Source organism: Thalassophryne amazonica, chromosome 6 (assembly GCF_902500255.1).
Source record: "Thalassophryne amazonica chromosome 6, fThaAma1.1, whole genome shotgun sequence".
Taxonomy (NCBI): Eukaryota; Metazoa; Chordata; class Actinopteri; order Batrachoidiformes; family Batrachoididae; genus Thalassophryne; species Thalassophryne amazonica.
Genome location: NC_047108.1, coordinates 19,105,082 through 19,125,690, shown reverse-complemented (window position 1 = coordinate 19,125,690; position 20,609 = coordinate 19,105,082). Strand labels below are relative to the sequence as shown.

Genomic DNA, 20,609 nt, shown 5'->3' with positions numbered 1-20,609 from the left:
CTCTATTTTCATATATACATATATGCATGTGTGAGAGTTCATGTTCCATTATTCTTTTAATTAATCACTCATTGTCAAAGCAATCATATACACTGTTTAAGTAATCATTAAAACTGCTCACACGGGAAAATGAACAGATGATCTTTGGCTTAGTGAATGTGCAGACTGTTTTGCTAAAGCTATGTTTTTGCTAAGCGCAGATGTACGTCTTTAATTAACAGGTCAGCCTTGAGGGAAAAGCGATGTGACCAGCACACTAGTTCAGGGCTGAACATTGTTATGAGAAGGCTAGGAGACTGAAGGCTTAAAGCCATAACAGTTTTCATATCGACGTGAGACCAGACTCTGTGTCTTTTTCTTGTTTTGTGATACTGTCGCCCCATATGCTTGTATGTAACTGTATTTCAATAAATATGAGAGGAAGATGGGCGGGACCCTTCAGAGCGGACGAGATGGTTGTTGGCGGAGGGTCATGCTCGTTTGCTCTCTCCTGATCAGGAAAAAGAAATTCAGTGTCTCCTGCATGATTATTTTCTGTGTTAACTGAGTTGTTCTTTTCAGGTCCAACTCTGAACAACTCTGACAAGTGTTCATGGCAGTATTCGCCCTGAAGCTGGGCAGACACGGCACAATATTTTCAATCACTGTACTCGGTTCCAGCTCAAACTGGATGACAGAACCACACGGTGTAAAAGTTCAGAGCGCCCGATTTATGTTCTCACACACATTGTACATTCAAAAACCGCACGTCGGACTCATCTTTCCAGAAGCAAAACGTAAACAGAAGTTTTTTAAACTTAATTTACATTTCTTATTTTTTTACAAAAACTCTCAATGGGAGACATCAAAGTTAAAAAAAAAATTACAAGACAGGTCTGCGGTGTTTGCACAGGCACAGTGCAAGAGGTTGGACGCTTGTAGCGATTCAGCAGCGGGATACCCTCACGATGGCCGACCAGAATATCAAACAGGTTTGATTTTCATCTGACCATACGATTGCCGATCAGGAGGTGGTCGTGAGATGTTAAGCGGAGCTCGTTACTCCATGTATACTAAACAATGCAGGACGCGCGATTAACCTGAAAATAAAAAAATTAAAAAAATTCTCGCACAAATGAAAAATCAGCTGAAAAAGGGCCAAAACTTGCACAATGTAAACCCATCTTAAGTACTGAATGTCTGGCACCAGTAGATCATGGCAGTGTTCTATTTATTTTTGACACCGGTTATATCAGACGGTTATCTAATTACAACTTGGCTTTTTTTTTTTTTTTTGGAAAATGCCTTTTTTACAAATAAAAAAATGCAATATTTTACAAAAGCACATTTATCTGTAAACACCAACACACGACACACCTCACATTAACGTGTTGGTTTACATAATGAATGAGTCAACCAATCAGTGTTAGCGGAGGCACATTTTACCCAGAATCCTTTGCGATCTGTCTGTGTTTGTTACAAAACTTCAGAATTAGTACGTTATTCAACATTAAAAGATATATGTTATATTTTAACTTTGTACAAATGACAGAATTGACATTAATGGAGTTATTCTATCAGTATTAATATCAGTATTAGTATTAGTATCACTATCGCACACTCCTCGACAGGGACAATTCTGACAGACCTCACAGACGCACAGCACTCATTGCAAGTGAACTTGCTAGATACAGCATCGATATTGCTGCCCTAAGTGAGACCAGATTTGCTGGAGAAGGTGAACTCTGAAAAAGAGGAGCTGGTTACACCTTCTTCTGGAGTGGGCGAGGACCTGAGGAGAAAAGGAAAGCCGGAGTTGGCTTTGTAATAAAGTCATATCTTGCTGGCAAGTTGGCTGGTCCACTGAAAGGTATGAACGATTGCATGATGACGTTGCGACTCCCTTTGCTCCAAGGACACAAATTTGCCACCTTGGTCAGCTACTATGCTCCGACCATGACCAACCCAGATGAGACCAAGGACAAGTTCTATGAAGATCTGAACACTGTAATCACCACTGTCCCAAACAACAACAAGCTCATCATTCTTGGCGATTTTAACGCAAGAATTGGTTGTAACAGCACCACCTGGGAAGGCATGACTGGGGAGCATGGGACTGGAAGTTGTAACAGCAACGGTCTCCTACTCCTCCAGACATGCACAGAGCACGACCTCCTGATCACAAACACCATCTTCCACCTCCCTACCCACAACAGGACATCATGGATGCACCCGCACTCTAAACACTGGCATGTCATCAATTTTGTCATCGTCAGGAAGAGGGACAGGTATGATGTGCGGGTCACAAAGGCCATGTGCGGCGCAGAGTGCTGGACAGACCACCACCTCATTGTCTCCAAGTTCAAACTTCGTGTCCAGCCCAAGAAACACCCATAGGGAATAAAAGCACTCAAATGCTTGAACATCAACAAGCTGAAGGTCCTCGACATCAAAAAGTCACTTGTCGACACCCTGGAAGCCCGCCTTGATAGATGGTGATGTGGAGGCAGCGTGGGCCACGCTTCGCGAGACGGTGTATGCCACAGCAGTGGAGTGTCTAGGACCAAGTGCTAGGAAGCATAAGGATTGGTTTGATGAAAACTGCACAGAAATCCAGCAGCTGTCAGAGGAAAGGCGCCATGCCTACAGAGCGCATATCAATGATCCCAAGTCGACTGCGAAGAAAGACGCACTGAGGAACATGGGCCGCACTGAGGAACATGGCCCAAACATGAGAGATGGGCCGAACATTTCAACAGCGTCCTGAATCGCCCTTCTGCCATCAACAATGACGCCATCGATCAGCTACCCCAAGTTCCCATCGATGAAACGCTGGACGCCTTAACCACCTTGGAAGAGACTCAAAAAGCAATACGTCTACTATCCAGTGGCAAAGCACCTGGCTCAGATGCCATTCCAGCTGAAGTCTACAAGGAAGGAGGTGCGGCACTGATGGAAAAACTTTATCGGCTCTTCCAGCTCATATGGCAACATGAGACGGTCCCACAACACTTCAAAGATGCGTCCATCGTACACCTTTACAAGCAGAAAAGAAACCGTCAGGCCTGTGACAACCACCGTGGAATCTCCCTGCTTTCAATCACAGGCAAGACTCTGGCCAGAGTTCTGCTGAATCATCTCATGGCGCACCTTGAACAAGGTCTACTAGCTGAAAGCCAGTACGGTTTCCGGAAAGAACGTGGAACTACTGATATGGTGTTTGCTGTCAGACAGCTCCAGGAGAAATGTCAAGAGCAAAACACCGACCTGTACTCCATCTATGTCGATCTGACCAAGGCCTTTGACACTGTTAGTAGAGAGGGCCTTTGTAGAATCATGGCAAAGTACGGATGCCCAAGAAAGTTCATCGCCATCGTCCGACAATTCCAGGATGGAATGCTGGCCAGAGTCCAAGACAACGGCGACATCTCTGAACCCTTCCTAGTCTCCAACAGAGTGAAACAGGGCTGTGTGCTTGCTCCCACCCTGTCCAGCCTTATGTTCTCAGCCATGCTGACTGATGCATCGGCATCAGGTACCGAACAGATGGATCAGTTTTCAACCTCAGGAGGCTTCAAGCAAAAACCAAGGTTTCGACAGACACCATTAATGAATTCCTGTTTGCTGATGACTGTGCCCTCAACACTGCCTCGGAAGCCGCCATGCAGCTTTGCATGGACAAGTTCTCTGATGCCTACAACAACTTCGGCCTGACAGTCAACACGAAGAAGACAAAAATGATGCATCAGCCAGCTCCAGGCAAGCCGTACATTGATCCAAACATTAGCATCAGCGGGCAAAGGCTGAATGCGGTGAACAAATTCACCTATCTCAGCAGCACGCTCTCCAGAAACATTGTCATTGACGACGAGGTGAATGCCAGACTATCAAAAGCCAGTGCTGCCTTCGACAATAGAGACAATACTGGAATTTATTGGTTATCTGTAACTTCCGATACATTTTTGGGTGGTTTATCGGTTTAGCTTTATAAAAGATAACTTCTCAGTTATCTGATTATCTGTTATGAAAGTTAATTTTATGGTTATCTGTGCTCACCACTGTCAATAAGTTCTCTAACTTATTGGCATTATCCAGTGAATAGAAGAATATCTGGTTGCAAATAAACTCAACGTTAGCTGAAGAAGTTAGCTAACACTGTAGCCGTTAGCATTTGGGCTAGGCTAGGCTATCTTACATAATAAACCGTATTTATTTGTCTGTTTTAGAGCAGTTTATAGTTTTTATTTATTTTACAGCATTATCTAGCTAGCACTGTAGCTTCTTTAATTTGTTTACATCAACTGAAATCTCGGCAGCATCAAATTCTTCAGGACTGAAACTGATTTAGTCCAAACTGTTCTATCATTTAGGCATCTGTAAAATCTGGATTAAGTCAACCGGATCCAGTACCATAACCTGATTATTCTAGTGGCCATCCACGGTATTGCAACTGTGAAACTGTGTGTTTTCCCTGATGACATGATGTTTTTTTTTTGTTGATTTATGTGCGGTGTAGCGGAAGAAAGGGGCGTGTCAGTGACAACGATGTTTGTACTGAGGGCGTGCGACCATTAAAGTTCTCACAATATGTAAAAACACTTTCAATGCTGAACTCTATTGGCTAAGCTATAACTGCGGTCACGCCCACCTTGTCTCCACTTGGCATCACCCAGTAAAACTGGGGGGCGGGGTCAGCATCGGCCCAGCACTCCAGCCTGATTGGCTGTCCATCGCTGACGTTGATTGTTTGTGGGAAGGCGTGAGGAGAGATGTGAGGGAAGCAGCTGTTGGCTCCGCCTCCACTGTTCCTGACCCAGCCCAGTGCCACCACCTCCTGCAGCTCACGCCCAATGAGTGGCGGTGGGGCGGAGCAAACCGTGCTGGAGGACTCCAGCAGCTTGAGATGTGATTGGTTGCCAAGATACAGCCCCCAAGAGGCGAGACAGTCACATCGCAGCGGGTTGGAGTGCAAAGAGAGTTCCTCCAGAGAGGGGAGGGAGGAGAGGAGGTCCCTGGAGAGGAGGCGGAGCTGGTCGTTATGGAGGAGGAGAGTCCGCAGGGAGGTCAGGTCACTGAGGAGACATGAGATGGACCATGGCATGAAGAGAGGAGACAAATTGCAGAGGGAAGGAAAAGAGAAAACAAGGGAATGGGTAAGAATAAAGGGAGAGAAGGAAATAAAATGATGAGAGGAAAGTAGGAAATGATAGGGGATGTGAAGAAGTAAGGAGTGAAGGAAACGAGAGCAGAAGGATTGTGAGTGATTGTAAGAAGGAAACAAGCAAAAGTGGGCAGAGAGGAGGAAAGAAGGGAGTTGAGGAGATGGGACAAAAGCAGAATGTGAGGAAGCACATGAAAAGTGAGCAAAGGAGAAGAGGAAACAAAATGAGGAGATTGGAGAAGATGAAAGGAAGAATGGAGCGGTGAGAAAAGGTGAGGAGGGAAGAAAAAAGAGAGCCACAGGAGATGAGGAAACAAACAAAAACAAAAGAGAGGAAGAAAGGAAAAGAGAATGAAGGAAGGAGAAGCTGACAATGAGGTGAAGATCGAGGGAGGACGGGAAAGAAGACTAGTCAAATGAATTGGGAGGAAAAGGAGGTGACGTCAGACAGAAAGGTGAGCATCGGGTACCTGAAGGCGTCGGGGTCGATGTACGACAGTTGCGGATTGTTGCAGAGTTCCAGTTTGGCTATTTCAGGAAGGTTCTGGAACGCCGCTCGCTCCACCACCACAAGGTCGTCCATGTTGTTCAGACTGACACAAAGGCGACAAACTAAGACAACACAGCGAGCACAGCCTCGTGGCTTACGATTAATCAACGATCACATTCAAACTGTCCACCAGGTGGAGTTGTTTGTTTCTGTTAGATCAGCTGTCAGTTAGCAAGTTTCGTTCTTTGTCTGAGATTTTGGACTTTATTTGATTTTTGTCTCTAAAAAAACCCCCAGATTTCTTTATTTATGGATCAATGTAAAATAAATAAATCATTAGTTAAAAATCTATTTCAGACTGACCTGAGTTCCTGCAGGTGCTGAAGGTTCTGGAAATCTCCCTGCTGGATCCGGCTGATCGGGTTCCTGTTCAGGTCCAAAAACTTAAGGTTTGGGAGCAAGCTCAGAGCATCCCGAGGAACTGACCTGCCAGGAGAACCAAGTTCTTGTTATTCGTGTAGATTAGAACATCTGGAGCTGGAGCCAAGCCACCAACCAGCTTCAGACTGACCTCAGCCGGTTTCCGTAGAAGGAGAGACTCTCCAGGTAGTCGAGACCCAGGAAGGCTGTGGAGGGGATGGAGGCCAGGCCCATTCCAGCCAGAACTAGGCTATGGAGGCGAGTCAGGGGTATGAAGTTCCTCTCCTCCAGACCCAGGATGGGGTTCTCCCCGATCATTAGGATCTCCAGGGAGGGCAGGGACTCGAACCAGCGGCTATCGATGGCAACCAACCGGTTTGAGTTCAAGTGGAGCCTGTAGGATTGAGAGAAACCAGGTTCAGATGGAACAGTGTGGAGACAACAGAGGATCGTCAAAAAAACACACCATCTTTGATCTGTGTGGGAAAAACAAGATATGACTCTTGACCTTGAGATTCAAAAATCAAAAATGTTCCTTGGGTTAGTCAATGTGAAATTGCTGCCAACCTCCCAACCTCTGATTTTTTTCATATTTTCACAAACCAATGTTATTATTCCCAGTAAGCACCAAACAAAATTTTGTCGTTATTGGTTTTTGAGATATTGACGGTTTAAAAATGGGGCTGATTTACATTGATTTTTCTCTGAAAAAGATATGTACAAAAAAGACAGAGTTCAGTCAGTCATTACTTTGTGTACTTCTACTCTTTGTGTTCTTTGGGATATTTTAATGACTATAAAAGAAGATCCATATTTACATATTTGGTGGTTTATAACTTGCTGAAATCTGTTAAAAATCTTTATGTTTGTGCTTTACAGCAGTTTTGGCCTTCTCTATTTCCACACTGGAGCACATCAGAGCTTCCAAATTTTGGTATTTATTTCTAATGCTCTATAGACCTGTTCAAAATGTCAGATGTTACAAAATCTTTTGGGCCACATGTTGTTTTTGTTCCACTAATAAAATAAAAGATCTGTGCCAAATTTTATTGTAATTGGACATTGTTTAGGGGTCCCCCCATAAAGCAACAATTTTCCCCAAACAAGCAATGTAGTAATCCAGTAATTCCAGTAATGTTCTCCTCTGGGTGGCCAATCAGCCACCACTTTTTGCAATTAGAAGCCATCACATGAAAATTCAGTAAGGAATATCTTATATATTATATTCCTGGTTCTAAGGTGGAACTATGCCAGTATACAAAGGTATATCTAAATATCTAAAAAGGAAGAGTAAAATAGGAGAGTAGAAAAGAGTAGAGTAGAGCCACTTAGGTGACTGGTCTTGAGAACCACCTGTAAAAGAAAAATAATGGCATCAGAGTCTTCTCCCGTTAGGGTGACGTTGCCTTGCCAGCGGAGGGAGAGGAAAATGTGTCACTCTGGGGACCTCTAAATCTTAACTGATTGAGTTCAAATTTGGTCTGCACCCATAAAACCCCAAGTGGAACAAAAACAACATGTGGCCCGAAGTCTCTCACAACTTTTATTTTTTCACTACATATAACATGAACAGCCCTAATGCTCTAGTAATACGAGGGCTGTCCATAAAGTATAGGTCCTTTTTATTTTTTTCAAAAACTATATGGATTTCATTCATATGTTTTTACGTCAGACATGCTTGAACCCTCGTGCGCATGCGTGAGTTTTTCCACGCCTGTCGGTGACGTCATTCGCCTGTGAGCACTCCTTGTGGGAGGAGTCGTCCAGCCCCTCGTCGGAATTCCTTTGTCTGAGAAGTTGCTGAGAGACTGGCGCTTTGTTTGATCAAAATTTTTTCTAAACCTGTGAGACACATCGAAGTGGACATGGTTCGAAAAATTAAGCTGGTTTTCAGTGAAAATTTTAACAGCTGATGAGAGATTTTGAGGTGATACTGTCGCTTTAAGGACTTCCCACGGTGCGAGACGTCGCGCAGCACTCTCAGGCGCCCTCGTCAGTCTGTTTCAAGCTGAAAACCTCCACATTTCAGGCTCTATTGATCCAGGACGTCGTGAGAGAACAGAGACGTTTCAGAAGAAGTCGGTTTCAGCATTTTATCCTGATATTCCACTGTTAAAGCAGATTTTTTTTAATGAAAGACGTGCAGACGGGTCCGCGCGTTGGGACGCAGCCGACGTGGCGCGGCGGCACAGGAAAAACACCTCCGTGTTGATAACCATTTGTAAAATCCAGGCGGCTTTTGATGGCTTTCAGTGGAGTGAGTATATGAGAAATTGTTTATCAGCTGGACATGTTCCAACTTGTCCTTAAGGCTTCCAACAGAGGTGTTTTTCCTGTGACGGAGCGTCGCGGCGGCTGCGAGCCGACGCTGCAATCCGCCCGCATGTCTTTCATTAAAAAAATCTCCTTTAACAGTGGAATATCCGGATAAAATGCTGAAACCGACATCTTCTGAAACGTCTCTGTTCTCTCACGACATCCTGGATCAATAGAGCCTGAAATGTGGAGGTTTTCAGCTTGAAACAGACTGACGAGGGCGCCTGAGAGCGCTGCGCGACGTCTCGCACTGTGGGAAGTCCTTAAAGCGACAGTATCACCTCAAAATCTCTCATCAGCTGTTAAAATTTTCACTGTTAACCAGCTTAATTTTTCGAACCATGTCCACTTCGATGTGTCTCACAGGTTTAGAAAGATTTTGATCAAACAAAGCGCCAGTCTCTCAGCAACTTCTCAGACAAAGGAATTCCGACGAGGGGCTGGACGACTCCTCCCACAAGGAGTGCTCACAGGCGAATGACGTCACCGACAGGCGTGGAAAAACTCACGCATGCGCACGAGGGTTCAAGTATGTCTGACGTAAAAACATATGAATGAAATCCATATAGTTTTTGAAAAAAATAAAAAGGACCTATACTTTATGGACAGACCTCATATTTTGATGAGAAAGAATTTTTCTAGAAGAAAAAACATTTTGATATAGGAAGCATTAAAAATGAAAAATAAAATCAAAGTCTCCCAAAAAATAATTATAGCCTTTGCAAAGAGCAGATCTTCATTAACATAACAACAAAATATGAACTTGGTCTATGGTGCAAGATGGCGGCACGCACAGGTCCAGTGGCTTCAGCTTCAGCCGCCAGAACCTTATTAACCTCGGTCTGAGGTACAAACTGTCGGTTACGAGCGAATTCCGGCAGTACCACAACATCCCGGAGGACATAGCAAGAACACCAGGCTCTCCGTGGATTACCTGCCTGCCCAGCAGGCGGAGAAGGCGGCATAGAGACAGGAAGCAGAAGCGAGGATGTCGGTCCAGCTCCGATGCTAGGCTATATAAACAACCTCACAGGCCAACATTACCGAGCCTCTTCCTCTCAAACGCCAGATCCATCACACACAAAATGGATGAATTGGAGCTACAGATGGCTACAAACAGCTTTGTGCGGAACTGCAACATTATTTTCATCACGGAGACATGGCTTCAACCGCTGATCCCAGAGGCTAAAGTCGAGCAAGCAGGCCGCACGCTACACCGGTAGGACAGAACCAGTGATTCGGGTAAGTGCAGAGGTGGAGGGCTCTGTGTTTATGTGAACTGCGAGTGGTGCTGTAGCAGCAGGGTCACTGACTCTCACTATTCATTGACTGTGAACAACCAACATCTTTTGCAACATTGCGTGATGATTTACCCTCTTTTAAAGTTTGATAATCCTCTCCTTTGTTTCAATTGACATCTCTCATGTTGGAGCCATGATTCATGTCAGTCCACTTGGTGCAACAGCTCTCCAAGGTGTGATCACTCCTTTTTAGATGCAGACTAACGAGCAGATCTGATTTGATGCAGGTGTTAGTTTTGGGGATGAAAATTTACAGGGTGATTCCATAATTTATTCCTCAGAATTGAGTGAGTCCGTATTTTTTTCTTGGTCTAAAAAAGTAACCGTTACTGACTGGCACAATTTTTTTTCCTGATTTCTTATAGTGTTTCTTAAAGCCAGAAAGTTGCCATTTGAAATGACTTTAGTTTTGTGTCATGTCTGTGATCTGCTTTTTTTCTACAAAATTAAACAACTGAATGAACATCCTCCAAGGCCGCTGATTCCATAATTTTTGCCAGGGGTTGTAATGTGGTGTAGTTTTCTATATGATTGGAGCATCTTTTAATTTAGACCAGGGGTGGGCAACTTGTTCCAGAAAGGGCCAAGAGGGTGCAGGTTTTCTTTGCAGCCACTGACTACACCAGGTGATTTCACTGATTAATATCACTTTGAGCAGACGGAATCAGTTAATCAGTGAAATCACCTGGTGGAATCAGTGGCTGCAAAGAAAACCTGCACCCTCTTGGCCCTTTCTGGAACAAGTTGCCCACCCCTGATTTTGACCGCTGTGTAATTCTTCAATTGACCCTATCTGGCTGCCTACTGAAAATTCAAGTGGCCAATCAGTTTTTTTTTTTTTAAGAGTTCATGTCTATGGATTATTTGTGCCAAATTTGATGTTTGTATCACCATTTGCAGGATTCCACTCTAAATATTCTCTTATCTGCTGCACTACTGTATATATAAAAAGTAAGATGCTGCTTCTCAAAAAGTAAGATGCCGCTTCTCAGTGTTTCTCAATTGCATGTGTGAAATACTTTTGGAGGGCACAGTATCCTAACCTTATGATGAGTGCAAAATGAGTGTGGTATTATTACTGTTTTAAAAATGTTTAATTTTCACTGTTGCTGCACTTTGTGTCAACTCATAGTCATATCATATATCATACTGATATGAAAATTCAGTAAAGTATATCTTCTGTTATACATACTACTAGTGTTTACTAAGGTACACGTAAATATCTTTTTAAAAAAAAAGAGAGAGAGAGAGAGAGAGAGAGAGAGAGAGAGAGAGAGAGAGAGAGAGAGAGAGTAGAGCCACTTAGGTACCTGGTCTTGAGAATCAGGGATGGTAGGTTGAAAAGCTTTTTTATCCCATGGGAACCCTCCCTACCCACCTAAGCGGCTCAAGATTATGGACAGCATGTATATAAGTGACATTTACATGACAATTTATATGACAATATTGAGATTCGATAATTTGGCCATATTGTACCATATTGTACAGCTCTACTGTCAACTAGGGCTGCCACAACTAGTCAACTAGTCATGACAACGTCGACTAATGAAACCGTCGACTACTAATTTAGTAGTTGACGAGTCATTTATTTTATTTAAGTCTTTGCTTTTCTCTCAATTCATAGTTTTAGGCTGCGAGCCGTCCTGCCGTCATTTGAATCTTCAAACTTGGATAAGACGGCCGATTAAAACAGTAGCCGTCTTGTTCAAAGCTGTCTAAAATGCGCAGTGTGTGGGCGCGCGTAGTCAACTCGCTAAAGACTGCGAGGGAGGGAAGGAGATTCCTGAACAGAGGTACGAGACGTTACATTCTGCTGAGAACCATCAGTGCACATGACACGGCGAGCGCGTGAGAGAGAGAGAGGATTTTAACCTGAGTGAACATGTTACAAAAGAAAACGTGGAACTGCCTTTACTTTTCTGTTCTTTCTCTACTGGTGTTTTTCTGATGGCACAACCTGTTCACACCATGTGTGCATCGTATACTGAATTTATGAGCTCATGAGATGAAATAAACAGTCAAATATCCTTAAAACATCCTTAAAAAAATGAGAATATATAAATGAACTGAGCAAAAATTACACATACACGGGTTAAAAAAACCCTGCTGTGGAGAAACTGCAGTGATGTTCAGAGGCACAGATCACAAAAAGCAGGTGAGAACTCTGAACTTTAACAGCTGTTATTTTCCAAAGGTATGTATTTGTTCAATCTTAAGCTTAATGTAGTGTTCAAGCACAAAACGTGACTGATGAAGAGAAAAAATATGACTTCATCACACTAAAATTAACTGGAGTCAGAATAAAAATGCAAGCTGCTGATTTTTGTTATTTTTCAAAGTTATTATAAGCTGCAGCTATTGTTGTATGGCTGGGGGTGCCTGGCTGCCTTTTGTTTTTGTCTTCTGTTTTCTGTCTTTTGTTTTTCCTTCCAGGTGGCTTGCGTTCAGGACTGAGTGGCTGTGTGGCTGAGCTATCAGGACCTCACCCTGATCACCTGAGGCTGGTCATGTGCAGCTCGTCAGGACTCACAGCTGTGGTGCATCTACATGGATTGGGGCATGGTTGCATTTAAGTCTGGAGTACACAGTGTGTATTTGCCAGAGACTCGACCTTGTGACCAGACGGGTGAGATCGTCGTCTAGAGAGCCATCTCATCATCATGGATGCAGAGACCGTACCAGGTTTGACGCCATGGTCTGTGAAAGAGGAGGGGGTGAGGTCTCACGCTCGTCAGCACACTTCCTGAGGTACTTTAGGTTTTGTGACTAACATGAGTACAGTCAGTAAATGTGGTGTCCCTCACACCTTATTATATTGAGCTGTTATGTTAGTCATTTAATCAGCTTCCACTGCAGTGGAGAATTGAACTGGGTGTTCCATGCCTGCAGGGTGGGAAGCTGATTAGTGATTAAGCCAGGAAGTGTTTGCTGTTTATGTACACCTTTGAGTGGTCTCTCTGTGTGTGGAGTGTGGACTCACATGATGGTTTCTTCTTTCACAGACTCGGTTTGTCGCGGCCACCTGGGGGGTGTCGGCGGGGTCCTTGGGTCCGAAATGTTCTGGCTCCGGACCGTTTGTGCTGCTGGGAGCGCACCGTATTTCCACCTCGCCAGACCGCGCACTTATTTGTTTGTAATTCTGCACATCACTGTTATGTTATTAAATTCAGTTATCCTTTGTACCGTGCTCTGCTTATTTTATACTGGGTCCTTCAAACGCTGGTCGGTCCTCCGCCCGCGTCCGACCCATAACAGTAGTCTCTGGCCATACATCACGGACCCAGCGGTAGCAGAGATGGTACTGTGCCGGGAAGGCGGCAGCAGACGTTCAGAAGTTATCCGGATCAGTTGCGGGTGCTCTCCGCCCGGATGGTGCGTGTCGGAGAACCCATTATTGAATACTGATTTGAGCTCTCTTGCAGCCGTGTTCCTGTGTTGTTGCCTTATCCGTGGGTTGTGGTGGAGTGTGACTAGCGACGGCTTCGCGTCACACTCCGACCGGGTAAGAGGTAAAACGGGAGCTGCATGAGTGTGTCTTTAATGGGTGAACGTGCACGGCGGAGTTCTGTGGCACGGGTCGCTGTGCTTCCTGTTGTTACAGTTGTAGCCCCGTTTCCCCGGGTAAAGATAGCTACTGCGTCTGTTGTGTCAGCTCCGGCGTAATTTAGTTGAAGCACATTTTGGTTGTGTCTTACACATAGCTGCGCACAGGGAAAGCAGCAGGAATTGTTTTCTCGGTTACCAAAGGGGTTTTTTATTTTTAGCACTTTGGCTCCCCCTGTTGGTGACTGAGTCACATTACCGTTAATGCTCAAGGTGGAACAGGTGTGTTCCATTTGTTTGAGCTTAACGGTATAAGTCACTGATTAGTTTTGTGTTGGTTGTTTTTTTGTGGGTGTTTTTTGAGTTGTTTTTTGTGTGGGATGTTTTACACCATTAGTGTTCTGGGGTTGTGACCTTGCAGGCTGTCTGGAGCATAAAAAGGACCCAAGTAACTTTATGTTAGTCTGTTGGTCTTTCTTTTTGTTTCTTTTGGTTTCACATATAGCTGTTATGTGTCGGACGCGGTCGGTCCTCCGCCCGCGTCCGACACATAACAGCTATATGTTTTATTCATTTCAAAGTGAGTTACCTCTTATTTTATTCCAATTTATTTACACAAAAAATATGGGTAGCCAAATCAGCCTTCATTGTTCTGTTCAGTTTATATCAAAGTTTACCTGCACATGTTTGCGTATTTTTTCCTTCTTTATAAGAGTTTGGTGTTTGCATTTGCTCCACAAAGTTTTAAAACACAATAAAATGTTCACACTTTTCTTTATAGCAGTTCTGTAATTTCAGAAATGCCACAGAAACAACCACAAATCAGAAAAAGTTGGGACTAGATGTAAAATGAAGATAAAATAAAAATGTTGCACTATTCCCAGATTCTCCACTCACAGAAGTCAAAAGTTCTTCCAGAGTTGTGTCTTGATGGCTTCCCTCACTTGTCTCCTTCCAGCATGGACATTTAGTTTTTCAGAACTGCCTACCTGACACAGATTTACTATAAAGTACCACACTGTTTGTATTTCTGAATGATTGATGTAAATCAAGTCTAAGAAATAGTCACTGATTTGGAAATGTTCATGTTTTCATCCTGACGTTTCTCAGAAAATGCTGCAGGCCTTAATTAGGAAATTATGTATGATCCGACTAGTTGACTAATCGCAAAAATAATCGTTGACTAGTCGACTATCAAAATAGTCGTTTGTGGCAGCCCTACTGTTAACTCACTGAAAACTTTGAATACTAATTTACATCTACAATAAAAAAAATGCTTAAAGTGGCAGGGGGATTAAGAGGCTGTAATTAGGGGGATCAGTTGTAAAGCAAAAAAGAAAAATGCTTAAAAAGGTGGGGAGTAGCTGAAAGGTTTTTGCCATGTTAATGCTCCCTTGAAGCATTTACTCAAAATAAAGTCTGAAGGACCTAAATGACATGGTGAGATGCTGATGAGCTTCGCTCATTCATGTCTGCGACATATGCATATTATCATGGATGTTGTATGTCTCCCGCTGATGTCGTATTTATGTCATGGATGTCGTATGTCTCCCGTGGATGTCGTATTTATATCGTGGATGTCGTATCCCTCCTGCAGATTTCGTATTGGTATCGTGGATGTCGTATGTCTCCCGCGGATGTCGTATTTATATCGTGGATGACATATGTCTTCCACGGATGTTGTATTTATATCGTGGATGTCGTATTCCTCCCGAGGATGTCGTATTTATATCGTGGATGTCGTATCCCTCCCGCGGATGTCGTATTTATATCGTGGATGTCGTATGTCTCCCGCGGATATCGTATTTATATCTTGGATGTTGTATTCCTCCCACGGATGTCGTATTTATATTGTGGATGTCGTATGTCTCCCGCGGATGTCCTGACACTGAGCCGTGTTTCAGTATCAGGACAGATACTGAATGTCTCCCGCTGATGTTGTATTTATATCGTGGATGTCACATTTCTCCCACAGATGTCGTATTTCTCCCGCGGATGTTGTATTTATACCGTGGATGTCGTATGTTTCCCGCGGATGTCGTATTTATATCATGGATGTCAAATTTCTCCCACGGATGTCATATTTATATCGTGGATGTTGTATTCCTCCCGCGGATGTCGTATGTATACCGTGAAAGGCATGTGTCTCCCGCAGATGTCCTGACACTGAGCCGTGTTTCAGTATCAGGACAGATGCTGAATTTATACCAGTGTCATACACAGTGATGTTTTTTTTTTTTTTTTTGCCTGTTTTGTTCGATATTCCAGCCATTGCTAACATAAATAGCTTGTTTGTGCGCTGTGATGAAGCTGCTGAGGAATTTCTGTTGCAACCTTCAACATGCGTTAATTGTTCAGTGGACATAAATATTTGGTTTTGGGTTCTCGTGATCGTGGACACACTCTGAGGCAAATGTCCGATCTTTGGTTTGAAAAATAAACTAAATAGAAACAAGGAGGTTTAAAAGAGAAGAACAAAAATGAGGGCAGTACCGCAGCAGGTTGGTGAGTCCAGCAAAGGCTTTGGGTTCGATGGAGGAGATGTGATTGTGATTGATGTAGAGTTCCTCCAGGCTTGTCAGGTTCCTCAGACCAAAGTCCTCCAGTTCCTGGATCAGGTTCTCTTCCAGGTACAGAGTCACCAAGTGGCTGAGAGAAGAAAGTCCCATGGCACTGACCTGAGAGAGACCGAGAGGGTCACGAGTGTCCATCAGCTGGATGGAGTCTGTGTCTGTCTCTGGGCTACCTGGGTGAAGTGGTTCTGGGACAGGTCCAATTCTGTCAGGTTGCTCAGATTGTCCAATTCAGTACTGATGGAGGAGATGTTGTTACTCTGCAGCAGCAGCACCTGAACAAACAACAGCCATTAAAAATTATCAAATGTTGTCTGTCTCACCAGTGAACGTTTAGAATCAGTTATTGTCTCCTATCGTCAGTTAGTGTCAGTTATTGTCTCCTATCATCATTTAGTGTCAGTTATTGTCTCCTATTGTCAGTTCGTGTCAGTTAGTGTCTGTTATTGTCTTCTATCATCAGTTTGTGTCAGTGTCTGTTATTGTCTCCTATCATCAGTTTGTGTCTGTTATTGTCTCCTATCAAAAGTTAGTGTCAGTTATTGTCTCCTCTCGTCATTTCATGCCTGTTATTGTCTCCTATTGTCAGTTCGTGTCAGTTATTGTCTCCTATCATCAGTTAGTGTCAGTTATTGTCTCCTTTCGCCAATTAGTGTCTTTATCGTCTCTTATCGTCAGTAGTGTCAGATATTGTCTCCTATTATCAGTTAGTGTCAGTTATTGTCTCCTATTGTCAGTTAGTGTCTGTTATTGTCTCCTATCAAAAGTTACTGTCAGTTATTGTCTTCTCTCGTCATTTCGTGCCTGTTATTGTCTCCTATTGTCAGTTCGTGTCAGTTATTGTCTCCTTTCGCCAATTAGTGTCTTTTATCGTCTCTTATCGTCAGTAGTGTCAGATATTGTCTCCTATTATCAGTTAGTGTCAGTTATTGTCTCCTATTGTCAGTTAGTGTCTGTTATTGTCTTCTATCATCAGTTTGTGTCAGTGTCTGTTATTGTCTCCTATCATCAGTTAGTGTCTGTTATTGTCTCCTATCAAAAGTTAGTGTCAGTTATTGTCTCCTCTCATCATTTCGTGCCTGTTATTGTCTCCTATTGTCAGTTCGTGTCAGTTATTGTCTCCTATCATCAGTTAGTGTCAGTTATTGTCTCCTTTCGCCAATTAGTGTCTTTTATCGTCTCTTATCGTCAGTAGTGTCAGATATTGTCTCCTATTATCAGTTAGTGTCAGTTATTGTCTCCTATTGTCAGTTAGTGTCTGTTATTGTCCCCTATCATCAGTTAGTGTCTTATTGTCTACTATTGTCAGTTCGTTTCAGTTATTGTCTGCTGGCGTCAGTTCCTGTCAGTTATTGTCTCCTCTCATCAGTTATTGTCTCCTATTCTCAGTTAGTGTCTGTTATTGTCTGCTATTCTCAGTTATCATCAGTTATTGTCTGCTATCATCAGTGTCAGTTATTGTCCCCTATCATCAGTTAGTGTCAGTTATTGTCTGCTATCATCAGTGTCAGTTATTGTCTCGTATCATCAGTTAGTGTCAGTTATTGTCTCCTATCATCAGTTAGTGTCAGTTATTGTCTGATATCGTCATTTAGTGTCTGTTCTTGTGTCCTATCGTCAGTTAGTGTTAGTTATTGTCTCCTATTGTCAGTTAGTGTCAGTCGTCTGCTTTCGTCAGTAGTCAGTTATTGTCTCCTATTGTCAGTTAGTGTCTCTTATCATCAGTTAGTGTCAGTTATTGTCTCGTATCATCAGTTTGCATCAGTTATTGTTTCCTATTGTCATAGTGTCTGTTATAGTCTCATATCATCAATTAATGTCAGTTATTGTCTCTTCTGGTCAGTTAGTGTCTGTTATTATCTCCTATTGTCAGAGTCAGTTATTGTCTCCTATTGTCAATTAGTGTCTGTTATTGTCTCCTATCAGCAGTTAGTGTCAGTTATTGTCTCCTCTCGTCAGTTAGTGCCTGTTATTGTCTGCTATCATCAGTTAGTGCCTGTTATTGTCTCCTATCATCAGTTAGTGCCTGTTATTGTCTCCTATCATCAGTTAGTGTCAGTAATTGTCTGCTACCGTCAGTTAGTGTCAGTTATTGTCAACCTGTCGTCAGTTAGTGTCAGCATCAGTTCATGTCAGTTAAGGTGTTATAAGTTGTTGCAGGTTAGTATTAGTTATCCTCATTTAGAGTCAGTTATCATCACTTCGGGTTAGCATCAGTTTGTGTCAGTTAAGTCGCAGTCAGTTACCGTCACTTACCTGAGTGTCGGCCGTTATGTTGGCCGGCACTCTCTGCAGGTGCAGTTCATTGCAGTCGATAGTCCTGGCCTGGTGATACACGGACTGTGGGGTGTACCAGGGCCGCGTCTCGCACACACACTGCAGAGGACACAGCACAGTGCCACCTGCAGGACATAACAAGCAACCAGTCCACCCTTAAAACTGAGCAGAGGGAATCAAACCTCCTCTGATGCCTGTCGAGCTTTACCTTGGCTGGCCACCCCCCCTACAGTACACAATGGCATTGTTGCCAGGAGGAAGAACATCACAAAGAGGACTCCAAGTCCCATGGTGCACTGGGGGAATAACAATGGACAATTATTTACTCAATGCAAAGTTTTAAAATGCAAAAACAATGACACTGATGACGTTTTCATGGAGATTCTACATGATCAGGGTTCGGTTTCAGAACACAGATTTAGTGTGTTCACCTGAAAACAGTTTTCTGTTTCAGAAAGGGAGCGAAGTTAAGCTGAGAGACAGTAATTGTAGTAACCTGGTCAGGAGCAGGTTTTCTTCACTAACCCGGAGTCTCTCTCAGGCTCCGCCCTCTTACACACTTTCACCCCTCATTCATTCATCTGCATCATCGTGTGTCAGTGAGCATCACGTTTTAGGACTTTTAACTGAATATGAGTCTCTCTTTTTTCTTGTATTTCTTTTTCAGCTTCTTTCGTTTCATTGTTTGTGTGTAATATTTCACCCAAATGAAATACAGTCTGTCCATCTTTATCAGGAATAATTATTGTATTAAACATGCAGATGTTCTCTCACTCTGGAATCGCGTTGTGCTTCTTCTTACTTTCGCTGTTTTTTATTTATGTCCCCGTATTTCACAATGGGGAGATAATGATCTGCATGTCCGTCCATCTGTCTGTCTGTACATCTGTCTCTGTGTGTCTATTTCTCTGTCTGTCTGTCTCTGTGTGTCTGTCTGTCTGTCTCTCTCTCTGTGTGTCAGACTTACTGCTATGGCGGGGCTGGACACAAATGCAGGATTCAGATGTCAGTAAAACAGAGTTTAATGAAAGTTCAGGCCAGGTTCGGTACACAGATAGACAGACCAAGATAAGCAGCAGGATCCGAAGCATTAGGCAGAGACAACGTCAAAAACAGGCAGGCAGGTCAAAAACACGGGTAGTCAAAAACAGGACAGAAATGCTCAGAAGAATAAGTGCTCAAAAGTGGTTCAAGGCTCAACAATCTCAGACAGCCAGACAGGGTGACAGGTGTGACTAAAATAGAGGGAGTGATTAGCAGGAAATGCAGGACAGGTGTACGTGGAAGGATCTGGAAGGGGTGTGGCAAGCTGGAGAGAGGATCACAGGGAAACAGCCAACACCAAGCAGGAGATAGAGCAGAAAGATCCCTCCACTAAACATGACAGTGACAAAGAACGGTAGTAACAAAATAAAAAACAAAAAGACACTACATACAAGCCCCAATCATGACATCACCCCTCCCCCACGGCCGACTCCTGACGGGCCAGGCGCCCAGGGATGGGAAGCATGAATGTCCCGGATCAGTGAAGGATCCAAGATGAACCGAGAGGGCACCCAGGAGCATTCCTCCGGACAGTACCCCTCCCAATCCACCAGGTACTGGGCCCCCGGCCACAGCGGCGAGACGAAAAATGATGTCGAACCGGAAAGACAGGACCACCCTCTACAAACCGGGTGGCCGGTGGGGGCCTGGCCGGAGGGCAAAGAGGACTGGACCTGGCTGGCTTAATACGACTGACATGGAAGGATGGATATACCCGAAGAGACTGAGGCAGCTGCAGACGAACCGCTGCTGGATTAATGACCCTGGAGACAGGAAACGGGCCAACAAACTTGGGAGCCAGCTTGCGAACGGTCCCACGGAGAGGGAGGTCCCGCGTCGAAAGCCACACTCTCTGACTTTGTGTATACAGTGGGGCCGGGGTACGGGCACGGTCGGCCGCAGTCTTATAAGCAGACAAGGTCTTAAGCACAGTTCGCCGCGCCCGCTCCCAGGTCCTCTGGGAACGCATGATTTGCGCCAAGGCAGATGGAACAGGTGAGTTCAAGTCTGTGGAGAGGAAAAAAGAGGGGTGACAGCCATGGACAACTTGAAACGGAGAATACCCTGTGGAGGATGATGGCAAGGAATTATGTGCGAACTCCACCCAATGCAGTTGTGTGGCCCATGAAGTCGGGTTGCTAGAGGCCAAAATCCATAAGCCCTTTTCCAACTCCTGATTCATCCGTTCAGCCTGACTGTTGGCTTGTGGGTGGAAACCAGATGTGAGACTTGCAGTGGCCCCCACCAACCTACAAAACTCAGTCCAAAAGTGAGAAACAAATTGTGGACCCATTTGGAGACAATGTCCATGGGGAATCCGTGCAGCTTAAATACATTTTTAAGGAGGACCTCTGCTGTCTCTTTGGCCGAGGTCAGCTTGGGCAGGGGAACAAAATGACACATTTTAGAGAACCTATCAACAACTGTTAGAATGACCGTGAACCCCTGAGAAACGGGCAGTTTCTGACTTCGGTGACCAAGTCCACTGCGATATGAGACCACGG

The 20,609-nt window shown here is 44.0% G+C and overlaps 1 protein-coding gene across 1 annotated transcript in view; it reads right to left on the bottom strand.

The window, feature by feature from the left end:
- The window catches only part of si:ch211-180f4.1 (leucine-rich repeat neuronal protein 1), a 34,157-nt gene extending 15,792 nt beyond the window's left edge, over window positions 1–18,365 (bottom strand). Inside the window, exons 1-8 of the mRNA XM_034171863.1 lie at window positions 18,269–18,365; window positions 18,040–18,185; window positions 15,957–16,058; window positions 15,704–15,888; window positions 6,202–6,444; window positions 5,994–6,116; window positions 5,611–5,733; window positions 4,628–5,051 (exon numbers count right to left, since the gene is read on the bottom strand). Coding sequence (XP_034027754.1) covers window positions 4,628–5,051; window positions 5,611–5,733; window positions 5,994–6,116; window positions 6,202–6,444; window positions 15,704–15,888; window positions 15,957–16,058; window positions 18,040–18,185; window positions 18,269–18,350 — 1,428 coding nt within the window. The 5' untranslated portion in view covers window positions 18,351–18,365. The remainder of the gene's footprint in view (window positions 1–4,627; window positions 5,052–5,610; window positions 5,734–5,993; window positions 6,117–6,201; window positions 6,445–15,703; window positions 15,889–15,956; window positions 16,059–18,039; window positions 18,186–18,268) is intronic.
- Between the last annotated feature and the right edge of the window lie 2,244 nt (window positions 18,366–20,609).